This window comes from Aquarana catesbeiana, linkage group LG06 (genome assembly GCF_042186555.1).
Source record: "Aquarana catesbeiana isolate 2022-GZ linkage group LG06, ASM4218655v1, whole genome shotgun sequence".
NCBI lineage: Eukaryota > Metazoa > Chordata > Amphibia > Anura > Ranidae > Aquarana > Aquarana catesbeiana.
The window spans coordinates 68,713,117-68,736,126 of record NC_133329.1 but is presented as its reverse complement, the minus strand read 5'-3'; the positions used below and the strand labels follow the sequence as shown (position 1 = coordinate 68,736,126).

Here is a 23,010-nt window from a genome sequence, read left to right as displayed (position 1 = left end):
TTTCTGATTGTCGTGGCAAAACAAAAAAGGTGTGATTTGTCTAAAAGCTACTTTACAGCAGTGGTTCTCAACCTCAATCCTCAAGTACCCCCAACAGGCCATGATTTGACAATTTGTCTTAGCTAAAATAGCTGTCCAAAATACCAAGCTATTGACTGACCTGTGCAAGATAAAGGAAAACCTGCAAACATGGCCTGTTGGGGGTACTTGAGGACAGGGTTGAGTATCTCTGATTTAGAGCACTGAGCTAAAATCTAGCTCCAGACAATCCTATTCTAATTGTGGGCATTTGAGGGAAACCGAGTGTTAGAACCCCTGCTTGTCTTTTTAGATTGGGCTTTGTGTCTCTTTTCTGAAAATCGGCTTCGCTTCCTGTCACATAGTCAAACAGGAAGTCAGGTTAAAACCCTACCAATGTGCTTCCTTGGACACACAGATCAATCTACAGTAGGTGACCGCGATATTGTGTCAATCTCGCCGCACTTCTCGGCGAGATTTGACACCTACGAGCCCCGTCGCAGGGGCCAGCGCCGAGATGGCTCACTCATCGCGAAAGGAAAACTTTGTTTTCCTTCCGCGATGAGTGACAGGCAGTGCTGACAGCTGTCTGGTATGAATCCTGAGGCGGGAACACCGCGCCAAATTTTCAATGAAAAAACCGGCGTGGGTTCCCCCTCGGAGGCATACCAGGCCCTTAGGTCTGGCATGGATTGTAAGGGGAACCCCCTATGCCGAAAAATCGGCGTGGGGGTCCCCCCCAAATCCATACCAGACCCTTATCCGAGCATGCAGCCCGGCCGGCCAGGAAGGGGGGTGGGGACGAGCGAGCGGCCCCCCCCTCCTGAGCCGTACCAGGCCGCATGCCCTCAACATGGGGGGGTGGGTGCCTTGGGGGAGGGGGGCGCCCTGCGGCCCCCCGACCCCAAAGCACCTTGTCCCCATGTTGATGAGGACAAGGGCCTCTTCCCGACAACCCTGGCCGTTGGTTGTCGGGGTCTGCGGGCGGGGGGCTTATCGGAATCTGGGAGCCCCCCTTAATAAGGGGGCCCCCAGATCCCGGGCCCCCCACCCTGTGTGAATGAGTTTGGGGTACATGGTACCCCTACCCATTCACCTAGGGAAAAGTGTCAATATAAAAAACACACAGTACACAGGTTTTAAGAGTAATTTATTAGTCAGCTCCGGGGGTCTTCTTCCGACTTCGGGGGGTCCCCTTCCGACTTCTCCCGGTGTTCGGCCTCTTCTCCCGGTGTTCGGCCTCTTCTCCCGGGCCCCACCGCTATCTTCTTCCAGCTCTATTGCCAGCGAGGGGCCCGGTCTGCTGCCGCTGTCTTGCCGCCGCTGTCTCGCCGCCGCTGTCTTGCCGCTTCTTCTCTTCTTTTCTTCTTCCCCGATGTTGACACGACGCTCTCTCCGACTCGAATGCTGTGTGCGAGCTGCGGAGCCATTTATATAGGCGGTAACCCCGCCCCCTTACGACGTCATGGTCCCAGCATGCGCAGGGACTCTGGCGTCATAAGGGGGCGTGACCCCAGAGTCCCTGCGCATGCTGGGACCATGACGTCGTAAGGGGGCGGGGTTACCGCCTATATAAATGGCTCCGCAGCTCGCACACAGCATTCGAGTCGGAGAGAGCGTCGTGTCAACATCGGGGAAGAAGAAAAGAAGAGAGGAAGCGGCGAGACAGCGGCGGCGAGACAGCGGCGGCGAGACAGCGGCGGCGAGTCAGCGGCGACAAGACAGCGGCAGCAGACCGGGCCCCTCGCTGGCAATAGAGCTGGAAGAAGATAGCGGTGGGGCCCGGGAGAAGAGGCCGAACACCGGGAGAAGAGGCCGAACACCGGGAGAAGTCGGAAGGGGACCCCCCGAAGTCGGAAGAAGACCCCCGGAGCTGACTAATAAATTACTCTTAAAACCTGTGTACTGTGTGTTTTTTATATTGACACTTTTCCCTAGGTGAATGGGTAGGGGTACCATGTACCCCAAACTCATTCACACAGGGTGGGGGGCCGGGATCTGGGGGCCCCCTTATTAAGGGGGGCTCCCGGATTCCGATAAGCCCCCCGCCCGCAGACCCCGACAACCAACGGCCAGGGTTGTCGGGAAGAGGCCCTTGTCCTCATCAACATGGGGACAAGGTGCTTTGGGGTGGGGGGGCCGCAGGGCGCCCCCCTCCCCCAAGGCACCCACCCCCCCATGTTGAGGGCATGCGGCCTGGTACGGCTCAGGAGGGGGGGGGCGCTCGCTCGTCCCCACCCCCTTTCCTGGCCGGCCGGGCTGCATGCTCGGATAAGGGTCTGGTATGGATTTGGGGGGGGACCCCCACGCCGATTTTTCGGCATAGGGGGTTCCCCTTACAATCCATACCAGACCTAAGGGCCTGGTATGCCTCCGAGGGGGGAACCCACGCCGTTTTTTTCATTGAAAATTTGGCGCGGTGTTCCCGCCTCAGGATTCATACCAGACAGCTGTCAGCACTGCCTGTCACTCATCGCGGAAGGAAAACAAAGTTTTCCTTTCCCGATGAGCGAGCCAGCGCGACATTCACAGTACCCTGTCGCCGAGAACCAGCGCGATGGTATGGCGCTGGAAACACAATCTCGCGGTCAGGTACTGTAACTAGTGTCCCAACTAGACAAATTGCACTCTAGCACTTTGCTGTGCACATTCCAAATTATTAGATGTTTTGGACTTTGGGGTTTAGTTACTAAAATCCACTCTGCACTACAAGTGCAGTGAAACTGTAGTCACTGTAAATGGAGTGGAAGCACTGCTGATTTTATCATCCAATCATGTAGAAGCAAAAATGCTGTTATTTTCCTTGTGTGTTCCCCTCGGCTCTCCAGCGACTGCACTGCCAAGTGCACTTGTAGTGCCTATTGATGCCCATCAGTGCCACTTCATCAGTGCCAATTCATCAGTGAAAGGGAAAACAAAATTTTGGTCTTTTTTAGTTTGTTTAGCAAAAAATAAAAACCCCAGTGGTGATCAAATACCACCAAACGAAAGCTCCATTTGTTGGAAGAAAATGATAAAAAAAAAATTTGAGTACAGTGTTACATGACCGCGCAATTGTCATTCAAAAAGTGACAGCGCTGAAAGCTAAAAATTGTCCTGGGCAGGAAGGGGCGAAAGTGCCTGGTATTGAAGTGGTTAAATAAATGTGAGTTCAGTATTAGCTGGGGTGGTGAGGTTCTGTCATTTAATACTGAGGATACTGCACCATTGGAGGCATTTTTGTCTTTTCCATGTCATTCTAATTCGCTGGAGACTAAAGTGGAGCTACCTCTGAAGCAGCTACATTGGAAGGATACTGTATTTGGTGTAGAGTGAGCTATACCCTTACCAGGCTTACCAGGAACTAGTGAGGACCGGTGTGGATCCATCCTTAAAGGAGAATTGCACTGTGTGCAAGGTGTGTTTGACCCCCTGCAGGGTCTTACAAGGAGGTGAACGTGCATTGCACTCGGTGGTGGGAGCACCTTAACAAGTGGTGTGGAGTCACAGTGAAGCACAATCGCAAATCTACCCATGGTTTTTTCACTTTGATAAGAAGATTTATTACTTATGTCACGTTTGGACTTTTATGCAATTGTATGCACTGTTTATATATTATTGTTATATTCTTTACTTATTAATTTATTAGCAGCGATGTTACATTCATTTATCTGATTCTGATTATCTGTGGGAACACATAGGTGACAGCAGCAGCTATTTTAACTTTATTTTTAATTTTTTTAAATTTTATTTCATTCATTTAGTTTTGCACTATAAGGTTGCAGTGCGCAGCTATTCTATTTTGTACTATGTCTCTAGGCTCTGGGGAGTTTGGATTGAGCAGATAAGGGTTATATCCTCTACCAATTTTTTATTGCTGCCTGTATCTATTGTGTTGACTCTTCACCCTCCCTTTTTTGTACTCGTGACCATTGTTACCAAAAGAAAAAATGAGGACATCCAAATTTTTAGTGTTGTCCCCATAGCAAGAGGTGAGAAGAAATCTTCTAATGGGGACACCTGTTCTGCAGGCAACTTTCTAAGGCCTGGTTCATACCTATGCATTTAGTGCTTTTTGCATTTTGTAGAATTGCACTACGGAACGTGTTCCATAGGAAACCATGTTGAATGGACTGTAGTGCAAATCTGCAAAATGCAAAAAGCACTAAAATTGCATAGGTGTGAATCAGGCCCAAGGCTCGATTCACATCTATGCATGTTGCTTTTGAGCATTTTTGGAGTTTTTTTGTGATGCTTGCCACGTTTTTGTAGCGTTTTTGCGGCGTTTTTGCTGCGTTTTGCGTTTTTTGTTTTTGTTTTTTACAGTTTTTTTTAGACTGTATACAGTTTAAAAAAAAATGCAAAACGCATCAAAAACACTGTAATAACGCAGCAAAAATGCTGCATTTGCGTTTTTGATGCTGGTCCATTGAATTCTATTACATGCAAAATGCTGCATTTTGCATGAAAAAAGTCCCTGACCCTTTAAAAAAAGGCAGAGGTACAAAAAGGCATTGATGTGAACATGTTCCATAGGAACCCATGTTAAAAAATTCCCATGCATTTCTGCAAAATGCATCAAAAAACGCGCTAGTGTGAATGGAGCCTAAAGCCTTGTACACACCTCAGATTTTCAGACGACCGTTCATTTTTTTGTTGCATGATAATCTCATATCGAAAGTGAAGAGGTTATTCACCATACGAAGAAGTGACATAATGTGTTGAATAGTTTTGTATGTATTCTTTCGTTTCTGAGCATGTGTAGTCTTTTTTTTCTTTCGAAAACTAATTATACGAAAATCGGATGTTGAGTTCACGTACAACAAAAATGTTATAGTTTGCACATCCAGCTTTTGCCAGACGAAAAACCTGAATCGGCTGTCGAAAATCGGCAGATTGTTAGTCGGACGAAATTTTGCTTCAGATTTTCATATTGTGTGTATGGGCCTTAAGGCCCCATTCACACTAGCGCGTTTTTTGATGCATTTTGCATTTTGCAGAAATGCACGGGAATTTTTTAACATGGGTTCCTATGGAACATATTCACATCAATGCTTTTTTGTATCTCAGCGTTTTTGGAAAGGGTCGGGGACTTTTTTGCATGCAAAAAGCAGCGTTTTGCATGTAATGGTTTTCAATGGACAAGCATCAAAAACGCAAGTGCTGCGTTTTTGCAGCGTTTTTGCAGCGTTTTTGATGCGTTTTTGGTGCGTTTTTGCCGTTTTTTTTTTTTTTTTTGTAATTTTTTTATAAGACTGTAAAAAAAAATGAAAAAAAAAAAAAACGCAAAACGCAAATTGCGGCAAAAACGCCGCTAAAACGCGGCTCAAAAACGCGGCAAGCATGAAAAAAAAACCTTAGGCTCGATTCACACCTATGCATGTTGCTTTTGAGCGTTTTTGGAGGTTTTTTTTTTCATGCTTGCCACGTTTTTGAGCTGCGTTTTTGCCGCGTTTTTGCGGCGTTTTTGCCGCGTTTTTGCCGCGATTTGCGTTTTGCGTTTTTTTTTTTTTTTTCATTTTTTTTTACAGTCTTAAAAAAAAATTACAAAAAAAAAAAATAAAAAAAAAAACCGGCAAAAACGCACCAAAAACGCATCAAAAACGCTGCAAAAACGCAGCACTTGCGTTTTTGATGCTTGTCCATTGAAAACCATTACATGCAAAACGCTGCTTTTTGCATGCAAAAAAGTCCCCGACCCTTTCCAAAAACGCTGAGATACAAAAAAGCATTGATGTGAACATGTTCCATAGGAACCCATGTTAAAAAATTCCCGTGCATTTCTGCAAAATGCAAAATGCATCAAAAAACGCGCTAGTGTGAATGGGGCCTTAGAGAGGGTTTCCCCTCACAGTCAATGAGTAGACATGCCGCTGATACTGGCACAGATACTCACTGACCAATGTTCAGAACATCTCCTTCCATAGGATGTGTTTGCCCAGGAGCCTCTGTTCTTTGGGTCCACTAAATACTTTGATACATTGTTTAATCACTTGACCGCTGGACACTTAAACCCCCTTCCTAACCCGACCAATTTGCAGTTTTCGGTGCTCTTGCATTTTGAATGACAATTACTCAGTCATGCAACACTGTACCCATATGAAATTTGTGTCCTTTATTTTACACAAATAGAGCTTTCTTTTGGTGGTATTTAATCACCACTGAGTTTTTAATTTTTTTGCGCTATAAATCAAAAAAGACTGAAGACTCGGTAAAAAAAAAAAAATCTTTGTTTCTGTTTATTGGCAGAGTATTTGCAGAGTATTGGCCATTATTGCAGAGTATTGCACAGTATGGGCACTACATATCCAGCCCACAGCGATGCCAAAAACGATCCCTCCCCCTCCCCCCTCGCACTGTACAGATTGGTACAGAGAGGGGAGGAACCGGCGTCATCACATGACGCCGGTTTGTTTAGAAGTGATTGCTCCGTCATTTGACGGAGCGCTCACGTGGTAAACGGGCGCTACAAGCGGCCATTTACCGTGATCCGTGATGCGACGGGTGTTCTGGACCCGGCGGTCACGGATGTTTGCGGGAGCGCGCTCGATCAACATTCTGGGAGGACATCCATGGACGCCCACCCAGAATAAGCTGACCGTGCTGTAGCCGTCTTTCGGCTATGGCCCGGTTGGTAAGTGATTAAGCCCTGATAAAGGGGGATGTTTGGTCTCCGAAAAGCATTGGCTTGCTTTTGCTTTCTTGTTGTGGAGATAATAAAAGACTTTAGACTCCTATGACATTTGTTTGACTCTCCTTGTGGCTTACCAAACAGCACAAAATAGCATGGCATGGTTTTAACTATTTCACTCTAACCTTCACTGCTCAATCAACAACTAAAACAAAGTTTGGACTGTACATGCCCTTTAAATATACCACTGATAGTTTTTTTCTTTTTTTATAACTATATAAATACAAAAATCTTCCTATGTTCCCTGCCCTGCTGCTCATCAGTTAGTATCGTTCCCACTTCTCCTTGTAGACTTCAGAACCCTTTGTTGTGAAGATGGAAAGAGGTGGTGGTATCAATGCATATAGTGCAGTGAGTGATCATTTGTCATCCAAGGAAAAGAACTGTTACCGGTTTTATTACCAAGTAAAAATAAGGGAAAAAAGCCTGTAAATAAAGAAAACGAATGCAGCCACCAAATCTAAGCACTGGTAAGCTACAGTATGTTACATTTTGGTTTTTAGTTGTATAGACTTTAAGCTTTTTTCTTCTCCTGTCTAATGTTAACTAGACATGCACTGCCGAAAAATTTGTTCATTTTTTTTTCTTTTGTTTTTTTTTTTCATTTTTCAGGTCATTCGTCATGATTGCAATTCGTAAATTCGAAAATCTGAAGATCCAAAAATAAGACAATCCGAAAATGAATAACTAATTATAGGTATTGGAATATCCTTTCAAATTTGGCAATTAGTGAATGTAACAAATACGAATTTATCCGAACTTACGAATTAACCAAAATAACGAATGCCACATCTAAACAAATGGAACGGAACAAATTAATAATAAATAATCAGAGTCCCCCTATCACATCAGATCTTCCTTTTAAATAAGCCCTGCATAACAACAAAGTCCTCACTTTCACAACAGGGTGCCCCCCTTTCACATCAGAAGCCCCCCCCCCCATTTTCACATCAGAAATAGACATGTGCGCTGCCGATAATGTGTTTGTTTTAGTTTCCCTTTCATTCGTTTTTTATTTATTTATTTTCCCGGGTCATACTATATAATCGCAATTCGTTAATTCAAAAATTCGTAAAATTCAATAATTCGATGATAATTCGATGATTTGAAAGTCCGAAAATAAGAAAGAAAATCCAAAAATTCTAAACGATAACTACCGTATTTATCGGTGTATAACACACACCTTAATTTTAAGAGGGAAGTTTCAGGAAAAAAACTTACATTTTAAATAAAGAATTTTGAAGGAAAGGGTCACTGCCCATCAATGCAGCCTTATTAGTGCCCATCTGCAGCCTCACCATTGCCCATCATTGCAGCATGATCAGTGAAAAATTCTATAAACGTGTTTTGGTTAATTCGGATTTTTCCGCATTAACAAATTTGTCTAAATTTGTTAAAAAATGAATTGGGAACAAAACAAATTGCACATGTCTAATGTTAACCAAGTTACTTACGATTGTGTGGTGTATTAGGATTTTCTTTTGGTCTTTTTGCTGGAGTTATAGTTGTATTGCTTTCTTCTCTTTGATTTGGTGGCTGTTCAGCAAATGACTGTCTCGATCTCGGAGATACTTGTAAATCTTTAGGTGGAAGATGTTGTTCAGGGGATCCAAGACTTTTGCCTCCAGTTTTCCCTGTAGACCAGCTTGGATTGGTTGGAGTTTGTTTTATATTTTTTGATGCATCAGATGGATTTTCTTCAGCCACTAAAATATCAATAGTTTTGCTTAACAGCCGAGTACTATGAAGAAGTTTGTTAGAAAACCCTAATCCATTCATAAACTGGGCTAAATTTTTTTTTTTATAGCACCAACAGTTTGCGCAACGTTTACAACATGAGGACAGACAGTACAGCTACAATACAAGAGGAATCAGAGAGCTTACAATCTAGAAGGGAGGGTCAAGTGATACAAAAGGTAATAGCTGTAGGGGATAAACTTAAGAAAATGAAAGTTCAGTAGTGGCTGGTGCTCAATATTGGGGGGGGGGGCAAGCCCACGCCAACCACCCCTCCCTGCAGGAGACGGAAGGGAAGGTGTCAATCAAACCCCCCCATGGGAGACGGACGGACAGAGGCCTTCTTACCTTAGGAGGCAGATGACAGGGATCTCGCTTCTTGCTCCGGGGCCATTGCTTCTCCTCCTGGCCGAACAGGAAGTGGGTCTTGAGACCCAAGAGACCCGATTGGCCGGAGGTCCTAAGACTCCCTGGTCAATTGGGTCTCAGGACCCGCTTCCTGAATGGCCGGGAGGAGAATCAGGAAGAAAATGGCTATTGTCACACAACTGGGTGGGCTCAGGGGGCAGTGCTCTGCGCCCCAAGTCCACCCTTTTTTGAAGCCAATTAGAGCCTCAGGCTCTAATCATGTGCTTCAAAAAAAAAAAAAACCCTGTTGAAATCCATGTGTCCAGCTCCCTGCATGTAGATTAGGGGGGGCGGGCAATCTTCTTATAGCCTAGGCCATCTTTATGTAGGGCAATGCTTTTTTCATATCCTCAGAGACTTCTTTGCCATTAGGTGCCATGTTGAATTTCTAGTGACCAGTATGAGAGAGTGAGAGCGATAACACCAAATTTAACCCACCTGCTCCCCATTCACACTCGTTTTAACACTAACGAGTCAGATGACACTGGGGAGAGAAAATGGCTAATTTGGACATTTTCACTGAGGGGTGTACTCACTTTTGTTGCCAGCAGTTTAGACATTAATGGCTGTGTGTTGAGTTACTTTGAGGGGACAGCAAACTTACACTCTTATACAAGCTGTACACTCACTACTTTACATTGTAACAAAGTGTCATTTCTTCAGTGTTGTCACATGAAAAGATAGATTAAAATATTTACAAATGTGTGAGTACTGTACTCACTTTTGTGAGATACTGTGCACCCCTCACATTTTTGTAAATATTTTATTATCTTTTCATGTGACAACACTGAAGAAATATGTGGAAATTCGGTATGGATAGCAAGAGCTTTATGGGCATTGGTTTTAGGATACCATATTGAAGTAATTTCCTTATTATGCCAGGGTTATAATATGTTAGTCAGCATGGTATAAATTTGGGAAGGAATAAGTACAATATGTGCACACAAGATGGGCCAAACACCCTCCTGTTCAGTTCGCAGCAGAACTCCAGAACAGGGGAAAAACTTTAACCCGAACAGCAAACCCCATTGAAGTCTATGGGAGCTGAGCAGGAAAAATAAAAAGTGCCAATTTTGAAAGCTTATATGCAAGTAATTGGCCATAAAAGGGGTATGGGGGTCCGGGTACTGCCCTGGGGGACACGTACTCTATCAATGCAAATTTTTTTCTTTTTAAAAAGTTTGTTTTTTCAGGAGCAGTGATTTTAATAGAGCTTAAAGTGCAACAATAAAAAAATAAAAATTCATTTAAATATAGTGGGGGGTGGGGGTCCCCTTAGTCTGCCTGTAAAGTGGTGCATCTGTAGCATATATGGAACCTGCTGCAGCAAAAATGACATCTCTCAAGAAAAAAAGTCACGGTTGCAATTGCCGGTACCCGGCTATTGAAAAAAAAACTAGGAAAAAAATGGCATGGGCCCCCCCAAAATCCATAGATCAGGAAAGCGGGGGGGGGGGGAACAAGTGAGCCCCCCCCCAAACCACACCAGGCCCCATGCCCTCCACATATGAGATGTGGGTGCTTTGGAGCAGGGGGGCTTTGCCCCCTCACCCCAAAGCACCTTGTCCCCATGTTTATGGGGACAAGGGCCTCATCCCCACAACCATGGCCAAGGCTTGTGGGGGTCTGCATGCAGGGAATGGAACTCATGCTCGGGCCAAACCGTTTACCCAACGCTAATGCATTTAGTTTAGTAAATTTGCATAGTTTATGCAAATACTCCAGTGTGAATGAATAAGGGGATTGTGTTGGATCCTCATGTATGTAGAGTATGGCAATAGGTTGTAGGAGTGGATATAGGGAATGGTCATGACTCATGAGTAAAGTCTTTAATAACTCTGAAGAGAGAGGCATATCTGTTTCTACATCTTGTAGATTTAAATCTGCATTAGTGGGCGGTTGCTGGCATATTAATCCACTGACATCTTTCAATCTGAATAAATAACTGGTTCATAGGTTTGAGGTCACATATATCCTCTACCATTTTTTTTATTGCTGCCTGTATCTATTGTGTTGATTCACCCTCCCTTTTTGTACTCGTGACCATTGTCACCAAAAGAAAAAAAATGAGAGGAAATCCAAATTTTTTGTGTTGTCCCCAGAGCAAGAGGTGAGAAGAAATCTTCTAATGGGGACACCTGTTCTGCAGGTAACTTTCTAAGGCCTGGTTCACACCTACACATTTTTTCGTTTTTGCATTTTGCAGATTTGCACTACAGAACATATTCCATAGGAAACCATGTTAAATGGACTGTAGTGCAAATCTGCAAAATGCAAAAAGCACTAAAAATGCTTAGGTGAGAACCAGGCCTAAAGCCTCGTACACACGTCCGATTTTCGGATGACCGTTTGTCCGTTTTTTGATGCATAATAGTCTCATATTGAAAGTGAAGAGGTTACTCGCCATACGAAAAAGTGACGTAATGTGTTGAATAGTTTTGTATGTATTCTTTCTTTTCTGAGCATGCGTAGTCTTGCTCTTATGGTTTTTTCATACGAAAACCGTACTAATTATAGGAAAATCGTACATTGAGTTCACGTATGACAAAAATGATATAGTCTGCACATCCAGCTTAGTCGAACAAAATTTTCCTTCCGATTTTCATATTGTGTGTACGGGCCTTTAGAGAGGGTTTCCCCTCACAGTCAATGAGTAGACATGCCGCTGATACTGGCACAGCTACTCACTGACCAATGTTCAGAACACCTCCTTCCACAGGAAGGGCTGGACTTCGCACAAGACCACCGAGGCCAGGCCTCGGGGCGGCAGTGGTGCAGGGGCGGCGCCACTCCTGCGGCGACTTCTCAGCTTTCACGGCCGCCCCCCTTTATTTTACCGTTTTTTTTCGCCGCTGCTATTGACAATGTTTCCACCAGCCGCCATTTTGCAAAAGACTAGAACGCCTTGTGGCTGCCAATAGAAATTGAGCTGCGGTGCTGCCCACCCCCCACCCTGCTGCTGGTCTGACAGCCTGTGACATGTTGTGGGAAAGGCCGTGGGGTGGGGAGGAGGGTAGGCAGCCTCCCGGCTGGCTCAATTTCTATTGGCAGCTTCTCCACTGGGGACACACCTAATGTAAGGGGGGCTTCTCTACTGGGGACACCAGATGTAAGGGGGGCTTCTCTACTGGGGACACCAGATGTAAGGGGGGGCTTCTTCACTGGGGACACCTGATGTAGGGGGGGCTTCACCACTGGGAACACCTGATGTAAGGGGGGCTTCTCCACTAGGGTACACCAGATGTAAGGGGGCTCCGCTGCCACAGATCTGTAAGGAGGGCCTCTGCTTCTGGGGGCATCTGATGTAAGGATGGACTCTGCTGGGGACACCTGATGGCATCTGGTGGCAGGCGACGTGGCAGGTGACACGCTTAGGGGTCCCACTGATTCTGGATTATGGTAAGTTGAATGATTTTATTCTATTTTTTCTGCTGATTTGTTAAACTCTGGAATACACATTTCTATAGTGGTGTAGGATCTGGGCCTGCTGTCCCTCCATCCTTCTTTCCTTCCTTCTCTCTGCTTCCCTCCTTCTTTCTCTCTCCCTCACTCCCTCTTTTCCCTTTCTTTCTCCCTCCCCTCCCTCTTTTCCCCTCCCTCTTTTTCCCCTCCCTCTTTTTCCCCTCCCTCTTTTTCCCCTTTCTTTCTCCATCTCACATTCATCTCAGACTCTAACCACACCCCCAATTGAATCACGAACATATAAGCCATGCCCACTGTTTTACGTAAACCACGCCCGAATGGTGGTGTGTGTGTGTGTGGGGGCAGCATTGGAGGACCCGGCCTTGGGGCGGCAAAGGGAGTAAATCCGGGCCTGTCCATAGGATGTGTTTGCCCAGGAGCTCTGTTCTTTGGGTCCACTAATTACTTTGATACATTGTTTAAGCCCTGATGAAGGGGGATGTTTGGCCTCCGAAAAGCATTGGCTTTCTTTTGCTTTTTGTTGTGGAGATAAAAAAAGACTTTAGACTCCTACGACATTTGTTTGACTCTCCTTGTGGCTTACCAAACAGCACAAAATAGCATGGCATGGTTTTAACTATTTCACTCTTACCTTCACTACTCATTTAACAACTAAAACAAAGTTTGGACTGTACATGCCCTTTAAATATACCACTGATTTTCTTTTTTATAACTATATAAGTACAAAAATATTCCTATGTTCCCTGCCCTGCTGCTCATCAGTTAGTATCGTTCCCACTTCTTGTAGACTTCAGAACCCTTTGTTGTGAAGATGGAAAGAGGTGGTGGTGGGTGCTGTAGGGGCGGAGCCTAGCGGAGCAGACATGCATTGTTAGAGCTCTGCACCGCTGAGGAGAGAAGAGAAGGACAAAGCGGAGCCTGCAGGCTCAAAAGGTATCCATTTGAACCTTTTTGCCCCAGGGAACAAACTCTGAAAGTTTGGGCAGGAAATATGGTACTGGGAGGAAACCGTGGCAGAAATAAAAATCACCTCACAAAGAGCTCACAGGCACTCACTGCAACTAAAGCAGCTCCAGTCACCTCACAATATACAGCATCAGGGCACTCTCACAGACAGAAAATGTCACAGCAAGACTCTCCATTTGAGTCAGATACAGAACAAATCCTCTCACAAACTTCTCCACAAGCCTCCTCAGCATCCCCAGTAATATTATTACAATTTGAAAAGATGCTTCATAAGGCTTTAAAACAAACCTCAGACCAAATAACAAAAAGCCTAACCAAAGAAATAAGAGAGCTGGGAAACCGCACCGCAGCCTTAGAAATAAAAATGGATGAAATTGAAATTACAACCCAAGTAAATATAACAGAATTGGAACAATTAAAAGAAGAGAATTTAATACTTCAAACTAAGCTCGAAGATTACGAAAATAGAGCCAGACGTTCAAACTTGCGCATAAGGGGAATACCTGAAACTGTGACAGACCTGCAATCTACTATTACTGCTCTATTACAAGAACTAAAGCCAGATATCCCTATTGAACGTTTAGAACTGGACAGAGTACACAGAGCCCTCACAGCCAAAAAGAAAGATGGACCCCCACGTGATATAATCACAAAATTTCATTATTACAGAACGAAAGAACAAATACTAATTGCTGCAAGAGAAAAAAAGGAACTTAATTTTCAAGGACACAATTATCAAATTTTTGCTGACCTATCCCAACTTACTATTACTAAAAGACGATCCATGAAACCCCAACTAACGGAACTGCAATGCCACAACATTATGTATCAATGGGGCTTCCCCTTTTCAGTCAGATTTAACTACCAAGGTACAATTTACAGAAGCAGATCAGCAGATGAACTACAACAAACCCTTTTAAAATTAAATCTGACAGAACCCACAAGCAGCAACACTCCCACACGCAGAAGAATGACATCATCTTCACCTTCAGGCAGCACCCAGAAAATTCCAGAACAAAATGGGAATCATCATTCTCACAAAAGAGGCCGTTATGCCACATCATCCATGGACCAAGAAGATTCAATGGACTGACATCCTATTTCCTGATATCTCTTCATTTATTATACTAAGAGATGGTTCTCTATAAAAAAAACCTGTATTTATAACTGAATGTAACTGCATTCTGATAGTCACACACTGTGTGGGATCATGTTACATTCCAGTTATATTTCTTATTACTTCTGATTCATATAGCCTTAGAATATATAAGTGAAATAAGGAAATTCTTGTTCAGTTATACATTATCAGGTAATAACAATAGATTTATTACTTTTAGGACAAATATGTTCAATAATCCAGAAGTAATGGAAGCTTTTTCTTTCTTTTCTTAAAACAAATATATTATTACCTAACTAGTTCCTAGAATTATGTTTTTGTTTATTCTAATCTGAAGCAATACAACCTCAATTTTATGAGTTAACATATCTAAACAGTTACATATGAATAAAATATGTAATTGTTTACTCTAAAAGGGATAAAATTACGAAATAATTCAAACTATCTTCATCAATACCAAAGTTATTAACAGTACCTTTCTAACTGAATTATTTAGCCTAGGGCAAGACTAACCATATACAACCACCCTGGAATAAATAATTTCAACAAAAACTATATTCTGCACTCCAATTAATGAAACATCATTCTGATGTCTTTTGACATAGCACTTCTCTCCTGTAAGCGGAAGATCCGTGTACCCCCATTAGCCCTCCTCATTCTCCCAACCATATTATGTGGGAGTGTGACGAAGGCACTTATTCCCCTGAGAGAGATATTTACTCTCTTTCACGGGTAAATTGTGATTACTTGCAAAAAATAATTTATACAATGTATCATTTAATCTCATATGTTTTTTGTTTACTCTTAACTCCAGAATTCACTGGTTTCTTTTCTATCTATTCATCTCTTCAGTCCACACAGGTTGATCTGCGCAGTCAGCTCTGCATAACAAAAAGTAAGTCAAAACTATTTGATCTATTGCCATGGCACCACTGAATATACTTTCCCTGAATGTTCAGGGAATAAATGTCCCTCAAAAAAGGACCAAAGCCTTCCGTACTTTTCACAACAAGAAGGCTCACATAGTATGCCTCCAAAAAACACACTTCACCAAAGATTCTACTCCAAAAAAATATATTTCTCCTTTTTATCAACAAATTTACACGGCTTCTGCCTGTACCAAGCAAAGGGGAACTCTAATTGCATTTCACCGATCCACAACATTCACCTTATCATCAGAAATTAAAGACCCAGAAGGTAGATACCTGATACTCATGGGTTATATAATGGATACAGCAATCACGGTGATTTCCTACTACGCTCCTAACAAACAACCTACACCATTCCTCTCACATATATTACAAGTGATTAATACACACAAAATAGGAACAGTGATAATGTGTGGGGATTCGAACCAGGTCCTCCTCCCATTTCTAGATAAATCACCTTTTACACCATCCAAAATAACCTCTAGATTACCTTTTTCTCAACTTATTTCCAAATACAATCTGGTAGATTCGTGGAGAGAAAGTAACCCAATGAAAAAGAAATTCACTTATTTCTCGCACCCTCATCAAACCTTCACCAGAATAGATCATATTTTTCTAACAATAGGAATGATACCAGAAATTATTGCATCAGATATAATTCCGATTCCATGGTCTGACCATAATGCAGTATACACTACTATAGCCTCAGCCATACCAAAAGCGCATGACCCAACGTGGTACTTACCGGACATAATGCTCAAACACCCACTACATCAGATGGCCATTGAACAAGCTTTAAAGGAATACATATCAATTAATAATACAACAGGCATCTCCCCAATAACACTGTGGGAAGCTCATAAGCCTGTCTTGCGTGGTACAATACAAAGACAAATGGCACTATTTAAACGGGAACGCAAAAATCTAGCAAAAAAACTAGAACTCAATTTTAATGCAGCCTACATATCATTTCAAGATAATCCATCTCAGAGTACAAAATCTCATCTGGAAAAATCTAGATTGGAATACGATCTATTTCTCACTGAGTCAGTTGATAAATCCCTCAAACGCTCCAAACACAATTTCTACATGAATACAAACAAACCAGGTACATATTTGGCTCGGGCATTTAATCTTTCAAACCAATACGTTTGAAATTATCAAAAAATGTTTACACTTGTAATCCAGTTAAAATAGTCCATAAATTTCACTCACATCTCACAACTTTATACAAGACAAACAATGAATTTAATCCTACAGACGATGAATCCTTCTCAAAAATAACCTTACCTGAGTTATCTCAGAATCAAAAAAGCAGTTTGGATGAGCCTATAACTATAGATGAAGTTGCTAACGCCATAAAAGACCTAAAACTTAACAAAAGACCAGGCCCAGACGGCTACTCGGCTTTATACTATAAAACATTCTCAGAAATACTCTCTCCTATTCTCACTGAAACTTTTAACAAACTTCTAGATGGACATTCTTTTCGGCAAGAAACACTAATGGCAATTGTTTGTATGATCCCAAAACCCCTTTCTGATGATACTTCCTGTGTGAATTATCGGCCCATATCTCTGTTAAACCTCGATATTAAATTATTAGCAAAAATAATAGCAAAACACCTCAATAGCATTATAGGAAAATTAATACATAGAGATCAAGTAGGCTTCATGCCAAATAGACAGACAGGCAATAATATACGCAGGGCAGTGTTATTGGCACATATTGCTAAAAAACGGAAAATCCCTTTGTTTTCTATCTCTCGATATTAAGAGGGCATTTGACACAGTATCCTGGCAATATATGCAATATTCATTACAAAAATGGGGTTTTGGACCCCACTTTTTAACATGGATCAAAGCATTATATAATAAACCCAAAGCCTATATAAAATATGCTGGATACAAATCTGATGCCTTTAATATCGAAAGAGGTACCCGACAGGGTTGCCCATTATCTCCCTTATTATTTGCCCTTATACTCGAACCCATGGCCCAATACATCAGTACAAACCAAACTATAACTGGCATTGAAGTAGGAGGTATTACACGCAAATTATGTATATTTGCAGACGATATATTACTTTTTCTATCATCACCACAGGTCTCTGGTCCTAACTTAATACCAGCTCTTGATGGATTTGCAGCCCTATCCGGCCTTATGATTAATCCTAAGAAATGCCTAGTGCTTAATATTTCACTCACAAACATGGAATTGATCCCGGCTAGGGCTGCACTCCCATTCACATGGGCAGAAAAATCAATCCCATATCTTGGAATTCATTTAACAGCATCTCGTTCTGACTTATTCTCAACCAATTATCCTCCTGTATTAAGACAGATCACAAATCTAATAAAACAATGGTCGCAACTTCCTTTATCCTGGATGGGGAAGATTAATGCAATCAAAATGACTATTCTACCCAAATTGCTTTATCTATTCAGAGTCCTCCCTATTCCAATTCCTTCCTATTTTTTGAGAATAGTACAAAAAAGAGCAACTTCGTTTATATGGGGCTCTTCTAAACCATGTATACCTATACACACACTACATCTTCCCAAAAATAAAGGAGGCCTGGGATACCCTAATTTTACTAACTACTACAGAGCAGCACATTTGGCCAGTCTGTCCAAATACCATGCAAAACAGGAAATCCCATTATGGGTATTTATAGAGGCTTCAGAAAATGACCCTCTATTAATATCAAATTTATTATGGCTTGATCCTAAAGACCGCTTTAAAATTCATAATCCCATAACTAAACACTTCTTATCTCTCTGGGATAAACGAAAAACCAAATATCAATTACAATCTCCACACAATCCTCTCCTTTCTTTTATCAGAAATCCGGCCTTTTACCCGGCATGGATCTACCCAAATTCTTTTAAAGCTTGGACAACATCAGGCATTCAGACACTAAATGACTTCATAGCATCTAAATCATTCCTTTCATTCCCATCGCTTAGAGAAAAATATGATCTACCAAACTCTGAGATATTTAGATATCTCCAAATCAAAAATTTCTATACACCATTCCTAAAGGGGGATACACCATTATCCCAATTATCCATTTTTGAATCAATCTGTACAAAAGATCCATTTGCTAAAGGTACAATTTCATCACTTTATAATCAATTATATGGAGTAGCAAATCTTAATAGACCCTCTTACGTTCAGAGGTGGGAGGAGGACCTGGGACGAACTTTAGAAGACACGGACTGGTCTAACATATGGCTCACATCTAAGTCATCTTCACCCAACATCTTAGCACTGGTGACAAATTATAAAGTCCTAACTCGCTGGTACCTTGTACCCGCTAGAGTGGCAAAATATTCACCTAATACCTCAGCTCTTTGTTTTCGAGGATGCCCAGAAATAGGCAGATATTTACACATATGATGGACGTGCCCAGTAATCCAAACCTTCTGGAAGGAAGTCTTCGTGATTGCATCTAAAATATTTAAAAAATAATACAACCAGATCCATATTTAACTTTACTTAATCTAAAACCGGAATGGTTAACACTCTCAATTCAAACTTATGATCCAACTAATAACGGCTGCAAAACAAACAGTGGCCAAGGCATGGAAATCTCCTACATTGGTACTAGCAGAAACAATTCACAGAATGAATAATACAATGTCCCATGCTAAGATGATAGCCATCGATCAAAATCAAATTCCAAAATTTGAAAAACTTTGGCATCCTTGGATAAAACAACAGTTCCTGTCAAACTTCAATGACTCTGTCCTGTTGCCATGGTAACAGATTAAATGACTTACAGAGACACCCATTCTAAGGCTTCAAAGAGAACTAAAAAGAATAATAATCTGACGAGCGGGACAACCTTGTGGACCATACCTCTACCATTCTACCCTTTTTCTTCTTTCTCTTTCCTTTTCTCCACCTTACGATTAAAGCTCATTATCGGAATTTATTTGACCTATATAGACTCTACTTGTAAACAATATGTATAGTAGGTATAAATCATTTAAATACCTACAAAAGTAACTAAGGAAATGATATATATCTTTAATTTAGGTTTACGTGAACCCAATGTTTAATATTTGAAATTTCATGATATTTACCTATATAAACCCTACTGTAAAACAATGAGCTTACTTTATAGATACTTTATAGATCCTTGTAAACTTACTTTATGTATCTTTATAATATTGTATACTCAATAAACTTCTTTTGACAAGGAAAGAGGTGGTGGTATCAATGCATATAGTGCAGTGAGTGATCATTTGTCATCCAAGGAAAAGAACTGTTACCGGTTTTATTACCAAGTAAAAATAAGGGGAAAAAGCCTGAAAATAAAGAAAACGAATGCAGCCACCAAATCTGAGCACTGGTAAGCTACAGTATGTTACATTTTGGTTTTTAGTTGTATAGAGCTTATTTCTTCTCCTGTCTAATGTTAACTAGACGTGCACTGCTGAAAAATTTGTTCATTTTTTTTTCTTTTGTTTTTTTTTTTCATTTTTCAGGTCAATCGTCATGATTGCAATTCGTAAATTCGAAAATTTGAAGATCCAAAAATAAGAAAATCCGAAAATTAATAACTAATTATAGGTATTGGAATTTCCTTTCAAATTTGGCAATTAGTGAATGCAACAAATACGAATTTATCCGAACTTACGAATTAACCAAAATAACGAATGCCGCATCTAAACAAATTGAATGGAACAAATTAATAATAAATAATCAGTGTCCCCCTATCACATCAGATCTTCCTTTTAAATAAGAAGCCCCGCATCACAACAAAGTCCTCACTTTCACAACAGGGTGCCCCCCTTTCACATCAGAAGCCCCCCCCCCCATTTTCACATCAGAAATAGACATGTGCGCTGCCGATAATGTGTTCGTTTTAGTTTCCGTTTCATTCATTTTTTATTTATTTATTTATTTATTTTCCGGGTCATACTATATGATCGCAATTCGTTTATTCGTAAAAAAAATTCGTAAAATTCGATAATTCGATAATTTGCAAGTCCAAAAATAACAAAAGAAAATCCGAAAATTCTAAAGGATAACTACCGTATTTATCGGTGTATAACACGCACCTTAATTTTAAGAGGGAAGTTTCAGGGAAAAAAACGTACATTTTAAATAAAGAATTTTGAAGGAAAGGGTCACTGCCCATCAATTAGACATATGCATTATGAAAACATAATCGAATTCGAAAACAAATTTGAATCGAATTTGAAAACAATAGAAATTGATTTTCTAAAAAATACAATGAAATAGAATATAAAAACATAAAGCAATAGAATACATATATATAATATTTTTTTTTTTATTCTGTTTTATTGTTTTTCTATGCTTTTCTTTTCTATTATTTTCTATTCTTTAATAGTCTTTTCTATTCAAATTCAAATTCATTCTATACGAAATTCGAATTTCGGAACATGGCTTCTGAAGATCAAATTTCGTATAGAATGAATTTGAATAGAAAAGATTAGAATAGAAAAAAAAATAATAGAAAAGAATAAACTAGAAAAACATATATTGTATTTTATTCTATTCTGTTCTATTGTTTTTCTATTCTTTTTTTATTATTTTCTATTCTATTTTAATCATTTCTATTCAAATTCAAAATCATTCTATACGAAATATACAAAATTTGAATTTTGGAAAATGTTTTTATATATATAGATATATATATAGATATATATATCTATATAGATATATATATCTATATAGATATATATATCTATATATATATAGATATATATATATCCATTTTCAGAAATTCTAATTTTGAAAATCGAATTAGAATAGAAGAAAATAATAGAAAAGGATATATACATATAATATATTTCCAAAGGTTGCTGCTTAAAAATGTGTTGCTTTATTCCATCAAATCTTTAGAAAAAGATTACAAAGCAAGTAGAGTCATTCCAAACAGAATCATTACAATCATTTGTTCAGACAAAGATTACGTTTCAGGCTGATTTGTTCGCACCCTTCCTTAGATCAGTCAGAACACATCTGAACTTTATTTTTATATATACAAGGTCGGTGGGAGGACCTGTTTGCTGACACTAGATTGAAAGCTGTGTGTGGTTCTCCTCTACACTTCAATATATATATATATATATATATATATATATATATATATATATATATATATATATATATATATATATACTTTTTTTTTATTCTGTTCCATTGTTTTTCTAGGCTATTCTTTTATATTCTAAACTTTTCTATTCAAATTTGAATTCATTCTAGACGAAATTCGAGAATGAATTGAATGAATTCGAATTTGAATAGAAAAGATTAGAATAGAAAATAGACTAGAAAAGCAATAGAACAGAATAGAATAAAACATAATATATATATGTATATGTATATATATATATATATATATATATATATATATATATATATGTGTTTTATTCTATTCTGTTCTCTTGTTTTTCTAGTCTATTCTAATCTATTCTAATCTTTTCTATTCAAATTCATTTTATACGAAATTCGAATTTCGGAAGATGGTTTTATATATATATAATTATTTTTTTCTATGCTGGTCTATGGTTTTTCTATGCTATTCTTTTCTATTATTTTCTAATCTTTTCTATTTGAATGCAAATTCATTCTATACGAAATTTGAATTTCGGAAAATGGTTATATAGAAATAGAATGAAATCAAATTCTAATAGAAAAGACTAGAATAGAAAAAACAATAGAACAATATATATAAAACATCTTCCAGAATTGGAATTTGGTACAGAATGAATTCGAATTCTAATTCTAAAAATTAGAATAGAATATATTATATTTTTTTCTATTCTGTTCTATTGTTTTTGCATGCTATTCTTATTTTCTATTCTATTTGAATCTTTTCTATTGGAATTCGATTTCATTCTATATGAAATTCGAATTTCGCAAAATGGTTATATATAGTTTACTTTTTCAAATTCGGTCGAATTTTTTTCGAATGCGGTCTAATTTTTTCGAATTTGATAGTTTTTTTCGAATGCGGTCGAATTTTTTCGAATTTGAATACGAAACTAAACAAATCCCGAAAACAAATGTAACGAATGCAACTAATTTAACTAAACGAATTTAGTTAAATAACGAATCAAAACTAAACTAAACTAAACAAATTTTTTCATCCTGCACATGTCTACCATCAATGCAGCCTTATCAGTGCCCATCTGCAGCCTCACCATTGCCCATCATTGCAGCATGATCAGTGAAAAATTCTATAAACGTGTTTTGCTTAATTCGGATTTTTCTGCATTAACGAATTTGTCTAAATTTGTTAAACGAATTGGGAACAAAACGAATTGCACATGTAATTAATGTTAACCAAGTTACTTACGATTGTGTGGTGTATTAGGATTTTCTTTTGGTCTTTTTGCTGGAGTTATAGTTGTATTGCTTTCTTCTCTTTGATTTGGTGGCTGTTCAGCAAATGACTGTCTCGATCTCGGAGATACTTGTAAATCTTTAGGTGGAAGATGTTGTTCAGGGGATCCAAGACTTTTGCCTCCAGTTTTCCCTGTAGACCAGCTTGGTTTGGTTGGAGTTTGTTTAATATTTTTTGATGCATCAGATGGATTTTCTTCAGCCACTAAAATATCAATAGTTTTGCTTAATAGCCGAGTACTATGAAGAAGTTTGTTAGAAAACCCTAATCCATTCATAAACTGGGCTATTTTTTTTTTTTTTATAGCACCAACAGTTTGCGCAACGTTTACAACATGAGGACAGACAGTACAGCT

General features: G+C 39.9%; 1 protein-coding gene across 12 annotated transcripts in view; it reads right to left on the bottom strand.

Annotated features, from left to right (window-relative positions):
* LOC141148587 (uncharacterized) overlaps window positions 1-23,010 on the bottom strand; it is a 580,328-nt gene that overhangs the window by 18,492 nt on the left and 538,826 nt on the right. For all 12 annotated transcript variants that reach the window (XM_073636167.1, XM_073636176.1, XM_073636171.1 and 9 more), the window contains 2 exons: window positions 22,608-22,859; window positions 8,143-8,394 (listed from right to left, as the gene is read on the bottom strand). In XM_073636167.1, the coding sequence (XP_073492268.1) occupies window positions 8,143-8,394; window positions 22,608-22,859 (504 nt within the window). The remainder of the gene's footprint in view (window positions 1-8,142; window positions 8,395-22,607; window positions 22,860-23,010) is intronic.